This window comes from Nipponia nippon, unplaced genomic scaffold, assembly GCF_047370975.1.
Source record: "Nipponia nippon isolate SJK-2023a ecotype South Korea unplaced genomic scaffold, ASM4737097v1 scaffold_3, whole genome shotgun sequence".
NCBI classification, from domain to species: Eukaryota; Metazoa; Chordata; class Aves; order Pelecaniformes; family Threskiornithidae; genus Nipponia; species Nipponia nippon.
Window position 1 is genome coordinate 92,207,108 of NW_028262347.1, and position 21,430 is coordinate 92,228,537.

The 21,430-nt window shown below is 38.0% G+C and overlaps 1 protein-coding gene across 4 annotated transcripts in view; it reads right to left on the reverse strand.

The window, feature by feature from the left end:
• Positions 1-1,180: 1,180 nt before the first annotated feature.
• Positions 1,181-21,430, reverse strand: part of REEP3 (receptor accessory protein 3) — a 41,300-nt gene continuing 21,050 nt past the window's right edge. For 3 of the 4 annotated variants that reach the window (XM_087765794.1, XM_087765793.1, XM_087765795.1), the window contains 6 exons: positions 18,278-18,354; positions 17,634-17,754; positions 16,195-16,308; positions 8,670-8,817; positions 5,986-6,137; positions 1,181-5,203 (listed from right to left, as the gene is read on the reverse strand). In XM_087765794.1, the coding sequence (XP_087621920.1) occupies positions 5,147-5,203; positions 5,986-6,137; positions 8,670-8,817; positions 16,195-16,308; positions 17,634-17,754; positions 18,278-18,354 (669 nt within the window). In that variant the 3' untranslated portion in view covers positions 1,181-5,146. Of the gene's footprint in view, positions 5,204-5,985; positions 6,138-8,669; positions 8,818-8,838; positions 15,868-16,194; positions 16,309-17,633; positions 17,755-18,277; positions 18,355-21,430 lie in introns of those variants that run through there. The other variant, XM_087765796.1, reaches the window with a different exon arrangement.

Genomic DNA, 21,430 nt, shown 5'->3' on the forward strand with positions numbered 1-21,430 from the left:
AAATAATTTTGAAAGTCTACTGATTTTACAAGACCTATTAGGTTCCCCCTCATGTGCAATCATCTGTTTTTCCACATTAGCATGGAAAATACACAACACTTAAGGTCTCTCTCTCAAAAAAAAAAAAAAAGCAAGCCCCCAAAAATGGTGACCATTGCTGCATCTGCTTCGCCTCGAACATTTTAGCCTAGGACATACATACCAATACTATTTTAGAATCACCAGATAATCATTCCCTGAGCAGGTCTCACCAGCATCACGTAAAACAGCAGGAAGACAGCTTTTAGCCCACAAATGTTCCTGCTACCCGCTAAATATTACTAGAAAATCAGCATTATTTTCTGACATCCACGATTTCTTCAGTAGGTAGGGGTTTTGTACGGTATGACCTGTTCTGACATTAGGAACTGCATCATTGCAAGGTCCCTTACAGTCAGTCTGTGCTGCTGGGATGTATTTCATAATGCTTAGGAGACAGTAGCAATAAATAGTAGTTTTTAAGTCTTTCTCCTCAACTAACCGTATCAAGAAATTCTTCCCTTTGAGACAGTAAGTCAGGAAGCCTTGCAGAAAAGGTCCAGAAAACTTGGTTACTGAGGTTTTCTCCTTGGGTTTTGCTAGGGGTGTTAACAGCTTACTAGAAGTGAGGTTTGAAAAAGTAAAGGCCCAAGTTTACCTACGCATCTCCTTCTCTGGGTTACCAGAACTCTGTTTGACTACGAAATACAAAACAAAATCTGTTTGTTGGCACAAACAACAGTAAAGCTGCATCAATTAAAGAAAAAAAAAAAAAAAAAAAAAAAGGAGAGACTAGCATTAGAGTGGTTTAATAAAAAAAAAAAAAAAAATCCAACTGTTCCCCAGGAAGCCATACTCTTTTTAGGAGACTAACTATCTTATTTTGTGTTTACTCCAAACTGAACATCTGATCAAAACAGGTAACGCTACAGCATTTTCAAGTTGCCTTTAGCAGGGTAGGTTTCATTTAAGTCTAAATCAGCATCAAGCTCCACAGCAAGACCTCAGTGACAGTTTAGTCATACTTTGAACAGTTTTAAAAGTCTCTTCAGAATTCAGATAGGCTGTTTCAGTACTGGAATCATTATAATAAATAACAGAATACAGATTACATAGTGACTGGTTTGTTAATCATAATTCAGGTAATAAAGTATCCACTACATCCTGCTCAAAGCAGCATTTATTAAAGATAGTATCAAGATAAGTCAATGTATAATGAAGCTTTCCCTCCTACAAATATGTAAACAAGTTGACAGCAAGTTATTATTACAATATAAAAATTAAAGCATACATTGCATTTTTTTAAAGCTACAAACTTCAGTCTCAATGTAGACAGTCTCCGGTCCGTAACATTTAAAAATATGAGTCCTTGAAAAAAATGTTACAGTATTGCCTTTGCATATAGACATTTTTGTAGAAAAATACTTAAAAATACGAACTTCCCATTAATAAAAGCAACACCAAAAATAAAACGCATCTTTTGTCATGAACAGCATGTTAAATGCATCTAGCATTTACCCACCATTCCGTTTACACCAATTATCTTCTGTTCATTTTAAAATTCATTATAGTTTGCACAAAGTATCTTGGATAATATTCAGTTACTTTCACATAGCAAAGCAATTAGCAATAAGTAGCTAATATTGGCAATTACCTTGTAATCAGAGTCTGGCCTAAGTTTATTTGCAACTGAGGCCATCAATTTAATCCTCATCTCAAACTGTGTATTTTAACATGTACAGTAGGCTCTTGATAAGAAATCTGAGTCAGTTCAGATATATTTTGGAAAGGTTTGAAACCTTTATATGATTTAACAAGAAACACATTCTCTTTTAAAGTACCGTTAACCTCTGTGTAGGTTTTTCTTTAACTATATTAGCAGTCCTGTTGGTGGCAGTCAGTCAATTCTCAGGAAACTCTTGGTTCATAAGATTATATAATTTGACATGAACGACATTTTACGTTCCAAACCCAAAAAGAACGTTAAGTTACATTTTGATTTTTGTTTAACATTTTTCCAAGAAGTTTACTGGCAAGAGCTAGACAAACCACTTTTGCAGTTGCTAAGGCAAAAAATTTTGAAAATTCTCTGTACACAAAGTTTAAAAGATTGTGTAATATTTCAAGACCAAACTAAACTAAACTCAACAGGTAGAGAGTAATACATATCATTGGGATGAAAGCTAATCATGCCACTGTGCCCTGCCAAGCATCAGCTGACAATGAACAGCAAGGAAAAAAAAATTAAGATAATGTAGTGAACCAGTTTCAGGATGAATTCAAAGAGAAAATCAAGCTGTCAAGAAAATAATTTTACAGTAGGATATTAGACTGAAAAAACCAGCTAGGTAAATACTGGAAGTTTTATCACTTAAGACAGTATCTGAGAGAACACAAGTACATTTATACACGAAGAGTAATGAATATGAATACTACTGCCAGCTTTCCTAGTTCCATGCATAGTTCAGAAAAAGGAGAGTTTGTTTAGCCTCTGTCACTATTTAATTAGCAAGTTAAGTCTGCCAGAAGTCTGTTAACAGCCTCAAGTACATAACGACGTGGAGAGCAACTTACTGACCACGAGCCTGGTAGAGCCTAAACTACTCAAATGATCTCTAGCCCTGGAAATGCAAAAATAACACAAGCCCCAAGAGAGGATCTACATGAACCTGTAACAGGAACTGTAATTCTGAAAGAAGGCCTTACCCTGCTCCTTCATGCAGGATTCTGGTTTGTAGAAAGACTACAGTTTTATTGCCATGCTTGCCAATAAAACAAACGTGACAAGTTAAAGCAAGATGTGGCAGCAAGTGCTCAAGGAGGACGCTCAAGTGAAGAGTTAGACATTCCACCCAAGGCCCAGGTTAATCTAATTTTCAAAGAGGGGTGACATGCAAATACAAAAGCCTCAGTTTCCTGTAAGGAATTACCTTAACACACAGCCAGCCTTTCCCTACCTTCAGGGAGACAGATGAGAAGCACAAACGTTCCTGGGGCACAAGTGATGAACTACGCCCCGGGGACGCTGCCTTTCTGATCGCCGCCTCCCCCACAGACAACAGCCCCTTATAAAAGCTAGATCACAAGTTGCAGTTTTGGTTAGAGGATGGGATTTTTGCACTGTACTCATTTGGGAGAGAGCAGCCTTCCTGTCTTCTGGTACAAAACTGCGTCCAAGTAATACAAGCTTTGGCCTTTTAATCACATATGGACTGTTGCAACTTCTTACTAAAGCATTTAACTTCCTCAGAGATGCTAAAAGCACTGCGCCATCAGCCTTGTTATATTTGACCAAGGCTTTGCACTTGGCTTGCAAATGCCTACAATGGCAAGTGAGGAACGCGATGCCAATACAGACCAGCTGCATTCTTATCCATACAATTCAAACCCTAGCCCAAAGTCTACAGAAGACTACTTCAAACGACAGTATATATTAACAGGCCATTAAGTGCCTACCAGCAGTGAACCCGCTATAGCTGTAATGTAAAGAAAAAGAACTGCAGCAGGCCCACGCCTTAAGAATATGTTTAAAAATGCTGCAGTAGACTTGATGACTGTCATACCTGGTGAAAGGTCTAAGGATTGGAGTCTGAGATCCAAGGATAAGAGGGATCGCACGCCATTTTCTCTTCAAGAAAAGTAACACCATCTCTCTCCATGCCAATTAATAAAACACTATCTACAAAAAATGGGTGTTTTCTCCCTGAATCCACAGTAGAAATATAGTCACATGGAAAACTAACATCAGCCTGATTCTCAGAATTGCAGAAAATAGAACCAAAGGGGACCTCAAAAAGTCCTTTTGACAAGTCCCTGCCTTGAATGACATTCCAAAATTAATCTCTGTGTGAACAGTTATGCCATGGGACTTTAGATTACAAAATGGCTGACTAAATCAGCCAGACTTTTAGAAAAAGCTATTTTTATGTAAATATTTTAGTAATAACTTTAGCAATTAAAAAGTACTACACAGTCAATTTCAGAATCCACATATGATATGAAATATACACACATACATGTTCTAATATATATATTTTCATTCTTAAAGCAACACAGAGCAAAACCAAACCAGGGCCTGAATAATCTATCATACATGCCTTCACATCAGCATGACTTCTAGTACACAGCTGATGGGCTGATCAGATCCCTGAGGTCTATCACTGGAATTGCTACAAGTTTTACTTACCACAATTTTAACCAAAAACTGACCTAAATCATGTTACATCTGTCTAGGTGAAGGAGGAAGAAAGACACAAACAAAACAGGAAAAAAACCCACAGAGACAAAAAACCACACAGCCTTGTAATACATAGAAAGGCACCTGATAATATTAAGTGTTAGTAGCAATTATCTACAGCATCCCAAGTGTACTTAAGCAATCAAAACAAATTGAAAAAAGATCATGAAATACAAGAATTGCTGGCATTCAAAAGATAAGTCTAACCTACCTAAGTAGTCACTAAAATGACATGTGCAGCTGTAAATCAGTAAGTGTGCAAAACTACACAGTTTTGCATAAAGTGCTAAATGTACCCCCAGTTTGCACCTATTAGTATTACATAAGTTTGTTAAGCTTGGCAATATGATGCAAGATGATGATCTTAAGGATGTACCATATCTACATCGTCTTTCCTTTTCCTTCCCCACCATCATCATCCACTGTTCTTTAAACTGTACATTTTTAAATTACACAAAGGCCTTTTCAGGAATTGTAGTTGAGAAAAATATTTCAAGTATACCTATTTTTCCATGTAAACTTGGGGACACTATGGGTTCAATTTTCACAAGTTCCAAATATTTACAACTTCTGCTAATTCAATTGGAGTTGTAATTATTTCAGTCTGTTCAGCACCTCTGGAAAAAGGATGTTTCCTGTTCCTCATTTAACTCCCATTTAAGGAGTGCTGAAATTCATACTATAACTTGTCCAAATTTAGGTTTAAACAATAAGCAATTACCGAAAAGCAAAGTAACACTTTATCCAACCATTTAGGTTCATAAAACCAAGTCCTACCGTAGCTATTCATACATACTCATTATATGAATCATACACAGCTCTAACACTTGACACACTGAATTCAAGTTATTATAATACAGCAGTTTGTCATGCAGGCATTGTGCAACACACTTAGAAGTATACAGCGGGTCTCTTCTTTACTCTGTATTTCAGTGATCCATACCGTATCTGAGGGGAAAAAAAACAATTATAACTTAAGAAAGAGTTGATATCACTTCAGGCAGAAATATTATTTACCTTTCCACTAATCCAATCTAGTAAGCATCTCTAAATGTGCTTTGGACAATCCACAGATTCAGTAAGAGAATCTACCTATGACTGAACGAGATACAATTTCAACAGAATTGGGCAAGAAGTACAACTCTCAACTGCTTTCCCAGAATTACCCAAAAACTTTTATGAGATTCCATAGACATTTATTCTGAAATATCTTTAAATTTTGTGACACATGCAAACGTAAAGCACTTTGAATCCTACATAGAACATTCTCTTCGTGGGTTACAAGTCAAAGTAGGCCATATATCTATGGGAACTAAAAAATTCTCCATCTTCTTTAGTCCATTAAACAGCAGATATTTAAGCGTGCACAACCAAGACACACAAATGCAGATGACAATACCGCTATCTACACCCCTTTCAAGGTGAGCAGTTCCTGGGATTTGGCCTTGGTGGTGCCAGAATTAGTGTTACAAGCACAGAGTCTATTTCATCTTCTCCTCCCTTTTTCTTCATTTAGTTCATTTCATTCGTGTATTTCCCTTAATACCCCAAGGTACAAAAGCTCCAAGCTTAGATATTGTTATCACATTCTTCCTTCTCCATTTAACATTCTACAACCCAGTTATCGTTGCTAACCCCTCTAAGATTAAGAAGAAAATTAATTTCTGCATTATTAAAAATGCAGAGGCACATTGTTAAAAAACAAAATACTTAACTAAGATTATACTTGCCTCTTTACGGCCTTTAATAGTTTTCACAGATTTCATGCTCTGAGTTCTTCGAAGGCCTCTCTGAGCAAACGTTTCATCCTCTGAATATGTCCCCTCCATCTCTTCATCTGTTTTATCATCTCCAGGATTTTTTTCCAGTGGAGTTTTGTAACCTGTAAAAAATAGTTTTATAAAAATGTTTAATAAGAAGTAGCTGTAACTTTTAAGTTTCTAAGAAAGCCATGAGTTTCACCTTTAATATGTATCATTCATTCTTTTAAATGATATGGTCAGTCTGCCAGCTGTTTCAAAACAGCGAAACATCTAGTCTGCCAGGAGCTTGTTACTTATAATTCTGCCATTTCTAAGTAACAAGCCACTTCATTCCATAGGTATGTAATGCAGTGGTTCCTCAATTATCAAAAATTAAACCATCGGTCTGCTACCATCTTCTGCTTTACACTGAATTGCAAAAACCTCAGTGGTCATCTTGAGAAGTATGTAAGGTTTTTGGCCACAATGCCCATGGGAAGGGGGTTAGACTAGATGACCTTTAAAGGTCCCTTCGAACCCAAACCATTCTATGATTCTGCGATTCATAGGATCTTTCTTCATACTTGCATACCTCTCTCCATATTTAATACAAAAGTTCCTTTCAGATCGATACAATGTCAAAGTACTATTAAGGGTTGTTTAAATCCTACAAAAACAGGACCAAGATTATTACCAAAGAGTCTCACTAGAGGGCGCAAGCTGCTTTAAAACACGTGCTGAGGAGATCCTTAGGGTCCAAAAGCCCTGAATCCCCATCACAGATTTATCATAAAGCCCCTGAATGTAGTCTGGTTCTTCCCCCCGGCCAAGCTCTCCTCTTATAAGGCCATTCCAGAACCTACAAGCTGTAACACTCAGACACCTTTTAGACTCCAAACCCAACTTTATTCACGATCAATGTACATTTCATCTTAAGCCAATATTTTATTTCGGCTTAATTAGATTCTTTTCCTTTGGTCATTTCATTTTTTTCCTGAAATTAGAATCACACTCCCCTACTCCACAGCTACTTAACACAGACTTGCCTCTTCTGCCTTTCTAGAGGTAACATGTCTCTGCCTCCAATACAGTTTCAATTCATCTTTTTCAATATGGAAAATTTGAATCGCATCTGTTACTCATAGTTTCTGACTAGGGATGTTTGCAGTGACACCAATACTTCCTTATCTCTATTTGTAACACCTCTTCTGACGCATCAAAATCACATTTACCTTTTTCAGAGCAAGCATACTGGCAGCTCAGTCATCCTATGATCAATGTCCTTCTACAACTAGGTCTTTTCAACTGATTTGCACAGCAACTCCCCACTCAGATCACAAAAAATAACATTCTGCTAAGTGCAACAAAACATTGCTACATAGCATTCCTAACTCTACCCATGGTTTGTTCTTTCTTTAAATCTCTAATGCCAAAGAAACGTCAAAGAAAACAGAAGATGTGTACACTAGAGTTGGGTCCAGGAGTAGAAACAATTAAGTTAAACTAGCTCTAAGAAAACATTTTGACATGCGAGATTCAATCTCAAGATCAGTGGTTATGTGCACATTATAAACTGTAACTGAGTAACTTTTCTTAAAATGGAATTTTGAGCATTTTCAAGCTATTTCAGATAGAAAATTAATGCTCTCTTAGGAAGGAATAGCCTCTGCACAACAGCTGCAGTGACATCATCCCTAATGCAACTCTTGATGAATTCATGGGCTTTCTCTCTGGCCAGTCCCCCCTGTCTACACTGATCTGCACAGGATACCTTCTGGGCTCAATTAGCAATTCAGCTTAGGGCCATTCAGGTGACCATTTATTCCTCAGAAACACCATGGGCTACCAGGCAATTCCTGGAATTCCTTGTGCTCCACAAGCACCACCCCTCCCTGAAAGGGAGGGATGAGAAGAAGGCGTCGGTGAAAGGAAAGAAACAGACTAGAGCTATGTCTTTTCTGTGATATATCAACTACTTTACATTGTAGCCTAGCCATTTAAAAAGGTGCAATTAACAGCCTTCCACTGAAACCTTTCTTCAAGCATCACACGCTCAAGAGCAAAGTAAGGATAATAATAATAATTAATACTATATATAATAATAAAATAGTAAGACTAATAATAAAATAATCTCTCTGCAAAAACATACATTGGTCACCGCACATCATCTTTTGAGCATTGATGTGCATCAGTTCATTAGGACAACTTAATGCCTTCATTATTCCTATCACCACCAGCAATTCTACATTTTGAACTGTCATTACAGATCTACTGAATTCATTTCCATCAATTTTCTCTTCCTATTTATTGAGCTTCCATAAATTTTCATGTTTAACTTTTTGTACATTTGTCACAGAAACACCACTTAATCACGTCTTTTTTTTTTACTTCCAGTTAAGCTTTACTTTGGCAAGGAATTCTCATTGCTAATTGGCAAAGGTAGGAGTAGTGAGTACAGTATGACTACACTGTTAGTGGCTGCGAGAAGAAAATAATTCAGGGAGCATTTCTCAACTGTCATAATATATCTTGCTCAAGTCAACTCTGTTCAAGTGCACTGGAATTCTTTGAGGCCTTTTCCATTTCTAAATGGGGCAAGAGTATTTCTGCTTTCCCACTTTTGTCTTCAGTGAATTGTGCTTTTAGCTAGAAAAAAATAGGTAGATACCTACCTGAAGATTCACTTGCAGAGGCTCTGGTTTTCTTCTTTGCTTCCGGTAATGTCTGATAAGGTCTCTGTCCTACTGGCTCATCTCCTTGTATAGTAGTCAAATCATGCATACTGAAACTCCTCAGTTTCTCAGTTATCGCACCTTGACTCTGCAATACAACAACAGTATCTTTGAAAACAAAGCAGAGGTTTCACTTTGCTGTTCAAGCTGGGTTAAGATGTCTAAGCCCATGCTTCCTTGTTGCACTACAAAATTAATTGAACATAAGCATGCAGTAAACTTACATTTGCTTTAAGTATTGCTTCTACCCAAGCTTAACTTTGTATTGCTCCTAGACAAAAAAGTTACAGATAAGCTAGCAGTTTCATTACAAATGTCTCATTTCAGTCCTTTAATCTGAGCAAATAAAGGCTTTTTGGGTTAGGGGAAGTGTTTAAACAAAAAAAAAAATCAGAAATGCTCAATTGACTTCAAACATGGTATTTCTCTAGCAGTGCTAGGTAGCGTGACAGGGGGTTTAACATTTCCGTTTTAAAAAGCGTGGTTGAAGATAAATAAAGATTTCTGCTATTTTATTTTTTACCCTCTACAAATTTGAATATGCATAAGAAGAAAAAAGTTTTAAAAATACACTCTGTAACATGAACTCAAGTAACGGAGAAACTGGCAGCACTACAAAAGCTCTAGTTGACAGAAACCTGAAACCACAAACCAAAGAGGTCCTGCCTGGACTACAGGCTAGCAGGTTCTCTTACTAACATAGCTTTACTGACCAATAATACCAACCCAAAAATCTAATGCTACATATAAGGACAGCTGATCACATTTGAACATTAGTATTCCTTCTCTGATTGTCTTTACATCTTTTCTACATGGGACATATGGAAAGTTCCCCTTTGGAAAGAAGGGTCATCAAGCAGCTCTTCCATCTTACCCAAGATGATGTTGTTATTAAAGCATTGAAGCTTAATTTATTGTATAAGCAACTAAAAGGACAAGCACATTACTCAACGTCACGTTAAAATAACATTTAATTCTTCCCTCTCTGGCATACGAGGCAAAAAATAAGCGTTTCAGAGGAAGGCTGACAAGCCTGTGCACGAATCCCACTTCGAGCAAGGCTTCAAGATTTTGTTTCATTCTTACAAATTAAGCTTTTAAGTAAAATTCCTCGTTTGAGCGTTATGTTAGCTAGCAGTAGCAGAAATCTGGGTACAATTCCACACACCCTTCTCTGCAACAGCACCGCGTAAGGCAGTTCTTGCACCACTGGCCACAGCCATTTGTTCCCACTCTCATGGCAACAGCTGTTTGCAGATGGTAGACCAGCACACTAAATTATTCCATGTTAAAAATAGCCATGTAAAGCGAAGAGACAGTAGAGTGATACTCCTTAAGCTTGCATGACCACCAAAGGCAGGGGGAGGAAGTGGCTGAAACCTAATATTAATTTTCTAATGACTAGTTATTAGTACAGCATATAAAGCTAAAACAGTGTGCTACACAGGCAAGAACCACCTATTTTAATTCTTACAACACCATTCATACATTGGCACTAAACAATAACAAAGAAGGGGTTCCCTATGAGAGAAGTAGAAACCTTTACTTTCCTAGTTCTTCCTACATACGTGTAGGATGACTTGTGTTCTCAACAACAAAATGCACCACTGACACTGAACAGTCTGTGTATAAACTACTGTAGGAATTCTGAAGTTAATTTTATTCCCTAAAATGGCTTACTTAAGGCAGGTCTGTCCTGCCTTAAGGCAGGAATCCTGCCCTTCCACTACTCACTTTGAAAAGTACTTGCACAGCAAACCAAATCAGGAAACAGCTGTGCCTGAGAACGGACAGTCAGCTGCTAGGACACTAGAGCAAAGAGGAGAACTGGAGAGACAGGACTGCTTCTTTGGACAACAACAAGTAACAGCTTCCAGTATCTGCTTTAACACAGAAGACTGTTGATCAGTCTGCATCTGCTGCGTGAAGAGATGCAACCGGACTCAGATCTCAATCACTGAACACTGATGAATGCCTAAAATGGACCCCGTTGGTTCTCAGCAGAATCCATATAAATTCAGCACAACTCCACTCGCTAGGTGTGGACAGAGTCTACTCTAGTGACAGCAGCTGGATTTGGACAGAAACAAAAGTATAGAAAGACACAGTGCATAACAGTTACACAGCAAGTTCATTCATCATGGGACGTACTACAAAGACATTTGGAAATTGTACAAGATAACATAATTAAGATTGTAATAACTAAAATGCTAAGAAGAATTCACATTACAAGCTTGTATTTCCTATTCCACAGTAGATATATAGGACTAGATCCAAGCTGGGAACATTCAGCCTTATTTTTCAGTGCAGCTTTTGGATACAGAATTTTGTTTTTCAAAGGGGAAAAAAGTCAAACTATGTGCCATAAAATAACATTGTGCCCTTAACCAAACTGCACGCTCGATGAGGCTAGAACTCCTGTGGAGTACTGCCTCATTCAGCGAGGACGTAACGGATTCATACAATGGACCCTTCATTCCAAAAGTACTTGCCAAGATGGAAAGTTTCACTCAAGTTACACACAGCAAATATTAAGAAGTTTGAAAGGACACATATACAAATAAGAGCTGCAGCACACATGCCTGAAAGTCACAGTGGGAATGGGGGCTGCACAACCACTGCTATACTGCACAGTCGCGGTCGCACATTATATTAATCCTATGCAGGTGGTCCCTACAGTCCCCCCAGTCTCCTCCTGCCTGAATGCAGTCTCCATCCCACCCCTAGGAAGATCCAGTCTAGCCAAATCAAGATCGATTTCTACTTCACACCATTGCACAGACTAATTGGAGGACAAATGTCAAGGGTGTTTTGTATAGGTGTGGGGTTTTTTAGTTATTATTAAAAAAAAGCCCCACATCGCTGTGCTCATATAGCGCTTAAGATTTAGGAAGATTCTTCCACACCCCTCCCATGCCCAAAAGAAGCAGGTAATTGCTTTCTGCCAAAACAAAGCATTCTGTGAGGATCTGGATTACCATCAGCTCAGAATGAAAGTCTGACTGAAAAATATGAAATACCCTCTACTGCAGGAAATGTGAGAGTAACATTCACATTTAGAATACTAATGCATTAAGAGCTTTGATATCTTGCTTGAAAGTTCAGAGTTACTAGCCACAGCTTGAAAGCAAGATGTTTGCCTGCAAAACAGAGGGCAGAGCAATCCAATTGCAGGTGGAGCTGAAGGGGGATCTCCTGCTTCCACACTCATGCCGTGGGTATGGCAGCAGCCATCACCTCTCCCCAGCCATACACGCAGCCCCAAAATGCTGCTCATGAGAAGATGGCAGAGCAGTTGCCACGCCTGCAGTGGTGTCCTATTATTTCAACAGTTCCTATCAGTAAAGAAGAAATACAGTGGGCTGCATCCAGCCCGGAGTCTGCCAGCTAAACTGCGCCACAAAAGATTGAGACACACACACTTCCAATTGCACTGCAGACAAAAAAGCGGAGAACAACTTCGGTGCCCAAATTTCTATGTACATGAACACTGAAGAGAGATGAACTGTAAAGCTTCTGTTGCCTTAAACAAAATGCAAGTCTTGAAGAATGAGTCTGCTTATTTATTCAATAGCGTTTCCTAAAGCATATTAAACACCTTTCAGAGACCCCATTCATTACCAGTGACCAATCTGAAGCACTAATTTTAAGTTGTAATGGCTTTCCAAGTCTAGTCTTTTACAGATATAGCCTACTTAAGGGACTCCTTTTGAGACTACTCAGACTCTAGTAAGCTATTAGTATGCTGTCTCATCAGCTGACCCTCATATATGAAATGCCCTTCTCTATTTTTGTAGTCTATATACTTAACCCAGGGGAATTGCTGTAAACAGACACCACACAGTATGTCTGCCTCAGGGACTCTTTTTTTGTTGTTGTTTAAATGGGACTTGCATCCCCTCAGTGGTCAGGATCACTGAACAAAGCTGCTTTCCTTCATTGGACAAGTTCTCAATGGACTGCATGTCCACAGAGCTGCCTGGAGCTTTGTGGCCGCAGAGCTGCAGTGTGCAGCACCCACATTCCCAGCTGTTCTCTCCCTGATCCGATCCGGGCTGAAGGGGGAATGACTTCTGTTCCCTCTCAACCTGGAAAGGGACTGCTGTCCTGTGAATGACCTCTGCAGCATGCCAGGCAGTCCCAGCAGGGAGGAGGGATGAAAGCAATATTGCTGGTGAGCTGAGCTGCTCACAGTGATATTGGCCGTACGCCACAGCTGGCTGCAAGATACCTCCTTCCTCTGCCATGCCCTGAGCAAGAAGGGGAAGTCTGAGCAAGGCCATTAGAATGATATCCAACGAGCAAAGAGGCAGCAGATTCAGGATGACTAAAAGACATGCAGAAACACAGCCCTCAAAATGGTTTTGGTTGTTGGTTTTGGTTTTGTGTGTTTTTTGGCTTTTTGTTTTGTTTTGGTTTGGTGTTTTTTTTACCAAATAATACTTTACAAATGAACAATACTTGTGTGACCTCATAAAGAAGGACAGTGCATTTCACAGCTTAATTAGCAGCCGTCCTGCACGTGGTAATATAGAAACCAGTTTTCACTAGTAGCTTGACAAGTCACAATTTATGTGTTGGCAAAAATTGCAACACACAGGCATCTCAGAATATCTAGAAAGCAGAGGTATCACAATACAAAATATAATAGGTGGAACTCAGTGTTGTGGACATAATTTCCTCAAATCCACATACTGTTGAGCTGAAAGAGCTCCAACAACTTTCATATCATTAAAGGCATCTTGTTGCTGATTCTTTTATACTCCAAAGAAAATTTTTATTAGTCACCTGGAAAAGTCAGCCTAGACCATATTTCATCTCTAAGTCTCCTGAAATCAGGATTTTACAAAGATTTGTTTTCTTAAATTAACATGACAGCAACACAACTTATTTTTCTAATGGATGCTATTTAGCAAGTTTGAAACACTAAATTTTATATGAACAGTGGCTAACAAGTACCAGCTAAAAATATCAGTATAGGAATGTAAACTATAAGCCATGACTCCTGCCAATTACATTTTAACTTAACTACAGTGGAGCAGGTTTAAATCTATGTCAAATTTCAGTAGACTGACCTGGCTGGCTGGCTGCTCCAGTCTCCCCTGCACAGCCAACTAGTCTTTTAATACTAATCCCATATTTCTTCAACAGCCCTTGGAGAAAACCGCTCTTTCCCACACTTGATCTTGAAAATATTCCAGAGAGTTTCCAAGCAATTTTACCACCTTCCTAAAATCAGCATAAGCAAACATCATAGCATCTCTTGCTTGGACACTTAAGTGAACAGAAGCTTTCTTTGGACCTCCTCTTGTGTTTAACCTCCCACATTCTCTACTCCTAATTTGAGATCTGATATGTCAGAATAAGCATGCCTGCTCCTTTCAAAAAAAAAAAAAAAAGGGTGATGAAAGTGTGTCTCCTTCCCATCAAAACTGATCCCACTAATAAGATTCCATTCCTGAAATCCTATAGCATGCTCCACCAGCTCATGCTGAAGGGATAATCTTTTCACCTGCTGGAGGCAGCAGTCAACTCTTGAAAAACAGGGAACAAAATCAAGAACACATGCATTGTCTCCATTTGCTTGCATGGAGCAGTCATGCTCAGCTTTTTGGAATGACAAACTGAAGAGAGGTTTAACATGCCAAAATAAAGATTTTCAGAGTCTCTTCTTTCATACTGTTTAAAAATCCTGTCTATTTTAGGTCTTTGGTATTGTGGTGGTTGTTTTGCCCAAGCATCTCATCTGCACTGAACTAATTCTGTACAAATATTCATGAGCATGTTTAACAAGTTTTAACAAATAGAGCAGGCATCTTGCCAGTCACAGCTGAATAGCAATGAAATCTAAACACAGACATTTAGGACAAAGTTATTCATTATTTCAGAAGAAAGCGGGAGGAGATATTGGTGTTATTTATTTTACAATATTTCTGTAACACCATAAGGATTTAACAAGGAAATATCCAACCTGAGCCAGACAGCCAGACATAAGGAAAACACACAGAGCATAAGTATCATTACAGGTGTGCAGTGTAAAAAATGATGATGTGCTGTTTGGCAAAGAATTTGTACTTTAGCATTTAGCATAGTTCTTAAACTTTTTCCCAGTAGGGTACTTTGAGGTTGTTTGTTGGGTTTGTTTGTTGTTTGGGTTTTGTTGTTTGGTTTTTTTTAATAACCTATTTTCACTCTGGATACTTTCATGCCTTTAGAGGTGTACTCTATTTCATTCTAAATTATTTCATGCCTCAAGACAATACTAAGAATTTGAATAACAAAGAAAGAATCAGTGATCAAATTGAATCACATTCTCAGTATTTTAGGCTCATTATGTCTGCATTTTAAAACAAAAATGATATTTTTTACACTACCACCCACATATGTCTTTTTAAAGAGAGAAAATGAGCAAAACAAGAGACACATGACTATTTTTCCAAACCTTTTTGAGATAGCATTTGAAAATGCAGGTTTTAGAAACGTCTTTGATTTATAAAGCAAGAAGTTCACATACAAGCACAGAAATTTAAGTTAAATGCTAGCTGTACCTACTTAACTTTGACAGCCAGGGATCTCTACATTGCTTTCTGTTATCTACTAACAGTGTTCAGGTTTTCAGTCCTGTTACTATGAGCACAGCAGTTTCATTTATTCCCAGGAAGAAATTAATCCTGATTGCATTAAAACTATCATTTAACTAAGACACACACATCTTTCCACACTTTGTGTTTTGGTTTAAATGACCATTAGCTACGATACACATTGCCTAACATTATACTCCTTTTGGTGGGCCACAAGTTACTTAGAATCTTACTTATAAGCTTGTATTTTGTTTTCCTAGACCTAGAACCCTCTGAAATTCAACTGAAGGTCATGAGTTTTGTAGGACCATAAATTGGGAACAACCACAGGTTACTTCACAATTTAATGGAAATTACATGACAAAGCAAGAGTATGCTAAACAGCGATATGCAAGCTTATGCTTAGTATATTAATTTAATAATTCAATCGACAAGTTGCAAACAAGTTAATTGTGTCAAGATAAAAATTTATCTGTGGTAGTAATCTTTCATGCCTTACTTCATACGTGGAGTTACCTCAGGTTGGTTGGAGAAAACCAGCAGAAAAGCCAGAAATCCTTTAAATAGTTTGTTTACCAACAAGAAAGCACAGAGACAGAAAAGAAACAATGGTCATCTTTACCAAAAATCCTGCATAGAAAACTGCATGGTATCTTTTGAATTACAGTAAATTCAACCCCATCATCCAAGAAATAACTACAAGCCATCTTAAAAAAAACAAACATAGTATGAGGAGGACTAGAGTGCTGCAAGCCTTGCGTTCCAGGTTTTCAATACATTTGCAGAATTAAAGTATTTATTTAGGAATGGCAAATCCTCAGTACAATTACACTCTTCTGTAAGTATATCAAGAACAAAAGCAATTAACACAAGCGCAAAGTTACCTTTACAGCTGCTGTCACTGCAGCAGTTGCTGCCAAATTCAACCCTTGCCTTCCAAAATTCACCATGGTCTCATAGCCTCTTTCTTTGGCATGTACGATGTACTCGTCAATCTCCTAAAAGAAAAACATACTTAAATTTTAGAGGGCTGTGCATAAGAGATTCACATTATCCCACAGTATTATTTTTCCATCAATAAAGGAAGACAGAAGAAATCTTTAAGAAAATATTTAATGGGACAATTACTCTTGCCTTTGTATACTGATATTTCATTCACTTATACTCCCTCATTTAAAAAAGGATTATGTCTGGTCAAACAAGAAGACAAAATAGATCACTTCTGTCCAGCTCAGAAACATTGCAGCTACATAGCAGGTTTCCTTACAGAGAGTAAGCTTAGCTTGTCAGACAAAAGCTGTTCAAGATATAACATGCTTAAGGTGAAAACAGAGAGCTCCTTAGACAGGTAGAGTCGGCTCACAAAGAACTTCTGAAGCCAGAGCTTTGACATAGTTAAGTACCAAGGACAATACAGTCATGACATTTATCCCCAGCTGTGGTAAATGCCTGGAGCTGGAGATAAAGGCCTCAAGGTAGTTCACAACAGCTAGCAGACTACAGGGAAAAACAACCCTTTAGCTTATGAAGTTGCAAACTGCTTATAGTTCAACCTTCAGAAGGTCAAAATGACCTTACTGTTCATATCAGTGGCAATCATGTCAGCTACCTGTTTTGCCTAATAAAGGCCAAGCCCAGCACTGACCTTTATGAATGCTATTTTCTGTACTGTGAGATTTTTCAGTGGTAGCCTTCACACCTTTGCTGATCACTCTTTCCACACATCCAAATGGAATACTGAAAAAGAGCTAAGCAGATCTGTGGCCCCGTCATACTTTGGCTAAAGCTAAATATGCTTTAGCTATGTTCTGTTTGGGTATTTTCTGTTGCAGACTCGTCTTCCCTTAAACCTCAGTGGAAAGTCTCTCCTCTTATCCTTTCAGTTCGCTCACGAGAAAAAGTCAATGTCATTTGTCCTGATAAGTTTTATTACTAGGTTATGCTAGAAAACCCGGTAACATGAAGAGCTGTTGCTAAAACTGCATTCATGCTTCTGCACAGAGAGTACTGCACATGTTCTTCCAGTAGAAAGTCAAACTGCATCACTTCCACTCAACTGGGCTCCCCAAAGTGCACCAAGTAGACCACAGAACACCAGGCCATCTCATGTCAATAGAAAGTAGCACATTGTCTGCTCATGCAAGTTAAATAGAAGCATATATATGGACGGTCATATGCACTTACCTCTTCTAGTCCAAGTTTATGCTGCCTGGCAAACCAGTAACACACTGATCTGCTTTTATCGTGTATCTAGCAACAGTTAGTATTTCAGCACATGGTATTTCGATATCAGGCATTAAAAATATGAGAAGTTATTTCTTACCCTTTCTTTGGAAGAAAGAAGTGGGTGAAGAAATTTTCTGTAGATTAAACTTGCCCCTCTAGTATATGGGGAAAGGAGCCAAATAACAAAAGCTATCTTCAGTTCATAGTACAGTGGAAACCTACAAACAAGTTAAAGGTTGCATGAGATCAACAACTGCAGGAAGAGAATGCACAGTAATTAATCATCATGAAGAGATCTCTTAAAAAAACACAATTACATATTAGCATATAGGATTCTTCACATACAAGAAGTTATATTAGACAAAAATTAAACGAGTTATAGACCTATGGATTTAATTTTTTAATTGACCATACTGTCATTTAAGAAATGGAAACAGTTAATATACTTGCTTTGCATTATACATTCCTGCGCAGAGAAATTATAGTCCATCCTTTTAAGAGTTCCATTCCCCTATTGAGTTTCTACAGCAAAGGTGGAAATTTTATAGCCCCTACTTCAAGTGACAGTGTACGGCAAGCTTGAAAACAGATGTTATTCTTGACATACACTCTGAGACCTTTTCCTGAAAAAAAGGGCTATCAACAAACACAACTTCTTTATAAAAATTAAATCATTACAAATCAAAGAACATCAGAAACAAATATAGTTTCATACAGATTTCATAAAAAGCAGGCTCTTACCAAGAGACTGTTAGGTCAGTTATTGTTTCAGTAACTGTATAAAGAGCAAACACAATCCAATACATCATCCAGCGAACCTGAAAATTAAAACACCATCTTCAGAAAGAATCTTGACTTCACCTTTCACAGAATACACTATACTGTACAGTCAGTTCAGAGCTGTCAAAGCAAGACATTCAACGGTATGCATCAGCCAAGTTTCAAGTTAAGTTATATAAAGGTCCTAAGGGTTTTCTGTTCATAAGTAGAACTGGTGGCAGCTGCAACAAGCTGAGTGAAATGGCTGGGTCACCAGGGTCACAACCTCACCTAGGCTGGCTTCACAGATTTCCTTCTGCCTCTAGAAAGCTTCAGTGATAAGAAAAACACACTGCAAAGAGTCAGTAGATTATTGTAAGTAAGAAATGCAATTCCTACTATAGCCCTAAAGGATATTTCACTCTCTTCCACACCCATCCATATGTTTATACCACAAACACAATAGTCAGCATTAGTAAGTCAGGTAGCCCTTGCTTGCATTTTACAATATACCTTATTCAGCTATACTCTGCAGTTAAGTTCTATATGTGTGCTTAGCATTATGGTATTAACACCGGGGCAAGGCAGGAAAAAAGCATTTTCATGGAAATTTAATTCTATTTGTATACCAAGAACTACAAAATTCTTGTTAATAAAAGAGCTCACATGTAAGCATCTTAATGCTTCAGTATATATATACACCTTTAAGATTTACACTATACATCTTTGTTTTAAAATCAGACAATGCTCTTAAAATACAAGTTTTAGTTCTGTGTTCTAATAGTTAACTAAATCTCTCATTTATCTTGAACATTTGGTCAGATTTGGTTGTCTAAACTGATTACATCTTTCAGAATAAATATTATAGAAGTAGTTCCATGCATTTGTCTTCTCTAAAATACATTGCATTCAGCCACTGATATTTCCAAAATAGGTCAGTGCAAACCACCACTGGTTATTCACACTAACTGAACACCCACGTGTTCTTTAAATTTCAACACTATCTATGCTAAGGAAAAAACAAAAACAAAAACAAAACCCAAAACAGTTGAAAAAAAAAGAAAGAAAAAGCAAGAAAAGCATCACCTGCAACCACACACAGTAACCTTGTTTCATTTGTGATATACAGACTACTAACTCTTTGGTATACGCACAAAACATTAAATACCACATTTGTTACACACTAGTTCAAGTCGTGAATTCGTAGTACCCTCTATCAAAAGGAGGAATATCTATACTTTCCTACAGAGGACATGGCTCAGATTTAATCTTCACTTTTAAAGCAATCTTTTTTTGAAGTTGACTTAAATAAGTACTCAAAACCTAAATGCTGCACTGTTGCCTATTTCATACTGTGCATTATGCTTTAAAACAACTTCCTTTGTCACAACTTGAAACCCATTTATCTTAAATGCTTTTCTGCATTTCAATTTGAAAAGAAACTCAGTCATGTGATGACATTCTTCACTTCAAGCTCTCAGAGGATTTAGATATTTCAGGCTTGAATAAGCTAAGACAAACGTACACAACAGCTGAAGTCATCTCTGACAGGCCATGTGACATTTAGACTGGTGACCCTTCCATGAACCAGTCTCAACACCTGAATAAAAATAAAATTAGCATCCACCCTTGCCCCATCAACCTAAGCATGATGCAATGCAATTTTTGAGATGCCATGCAATACTGAATTTTTTTCCCCAATACTTTTACCCAGGCTATTCATTCTTTAATCAACACTTATTTATCCAATTAGGAACAACAGCAGAAGTGAAATTTCTCCCGGGCTACTAGGAACAGTAAGAAATGCTCTGCAGAAGGGCACACGAGATCTGCCAGGAGTCCTCCTGAGATCTGGGCAAAGATTCTCAAGAACGCAAGTCAAATTATATTCTAGTACAACTAATGCATTAGGTACCAAAAGTATCCTTGATAAATGAACCCGAGTGACTTACAGGGTTTTCATATCAAGGAAAAAAAAAAAAAAAAACACCCAACGAAAAACCCAAACCACCCAGGAAAAACAGAACGTCATATTTAACACTGCCCAGAAGACCATCATCTACTTAACTCTTAAAAATGAAGTTGCAGAAGCTTTGATTGAGTTTTGCTTTTTATGTTAAAAGGGTGATTACAGATTCATTTTGTTGAGCTTTTTTTCTACCATCCAAGTGTTAAGCTCATCTTTGTTGGCTTTGGCTGAAGCACATCCTTTCAAGTCAGGATTTTGAAGCCAGGATTTGAGAAGACTGGTGGTTCGGACTTCTAAACTACGTTTCAGATGCTTATTACAAGCACTTTGGTGTAATACAGTGAAAAAACTCCTCAAAGATCTTAGTCAACTCCATTAAACTAGGGTAATTACAAGAACAAATAAATCTCCTCAAAGGCATAGATCCTAATTTCTAGAACTGAAGTCTTTTAAACCATGAAAACCAGCAGCAACACTTCCCCCCCCCCCCCCCCAAAATAATCTTTGAACAATTTGCTGCACCATGACCTACACAGCAAGTCAAAATGTCTGTACTTTTTGTTTGTTTTTTACTGGTGGAAGCAGTGGCTAAGTCAAAAATTTCACTGTTATAAAGCTCTTGCAGCAAACAAAAACAGATGGTTCCTGAGCCACACATAACCCTGGAAAGGAAGTTGTGCTTGGGCCATAAAATGACTGGCAGCAGAGATGTGCCATTTGGAAGGCTGCAGTTAAACCTACACCCTCTCCATGAAAGAAAATGACCCAGCTGGGAAGATGAAAGCCATGGATCATCCCTAAGATCTATCTGGACACTCAACCCAACCAGCAATGGAGTGGTAATTCACTGATGAATCAATGTCATTCCCCGCCCATGAGAAAGTCACTGTGATGGGTCTCATTCATCCCAGCCCCATGAACATTTTGTATGCAATTGCAAATTCAGGGACTGGTCAAACACCACAGGTGACTGAAAAGCAGTGATTTCAAACTAAATGAAAATACACAGTTGGAAAAATACAGGTCCAGGCCCCACTAAAGGTGTTGTGTAAGTGACAGGCATCTCTAAAAAAAAAAAGGTCGCCCAAGAAAGACAGCTAAGTCATAGCTAACTGGACAAATGAGATAAGTCAAAATCTCAGCATTCTACAAACATTACTTTTCTT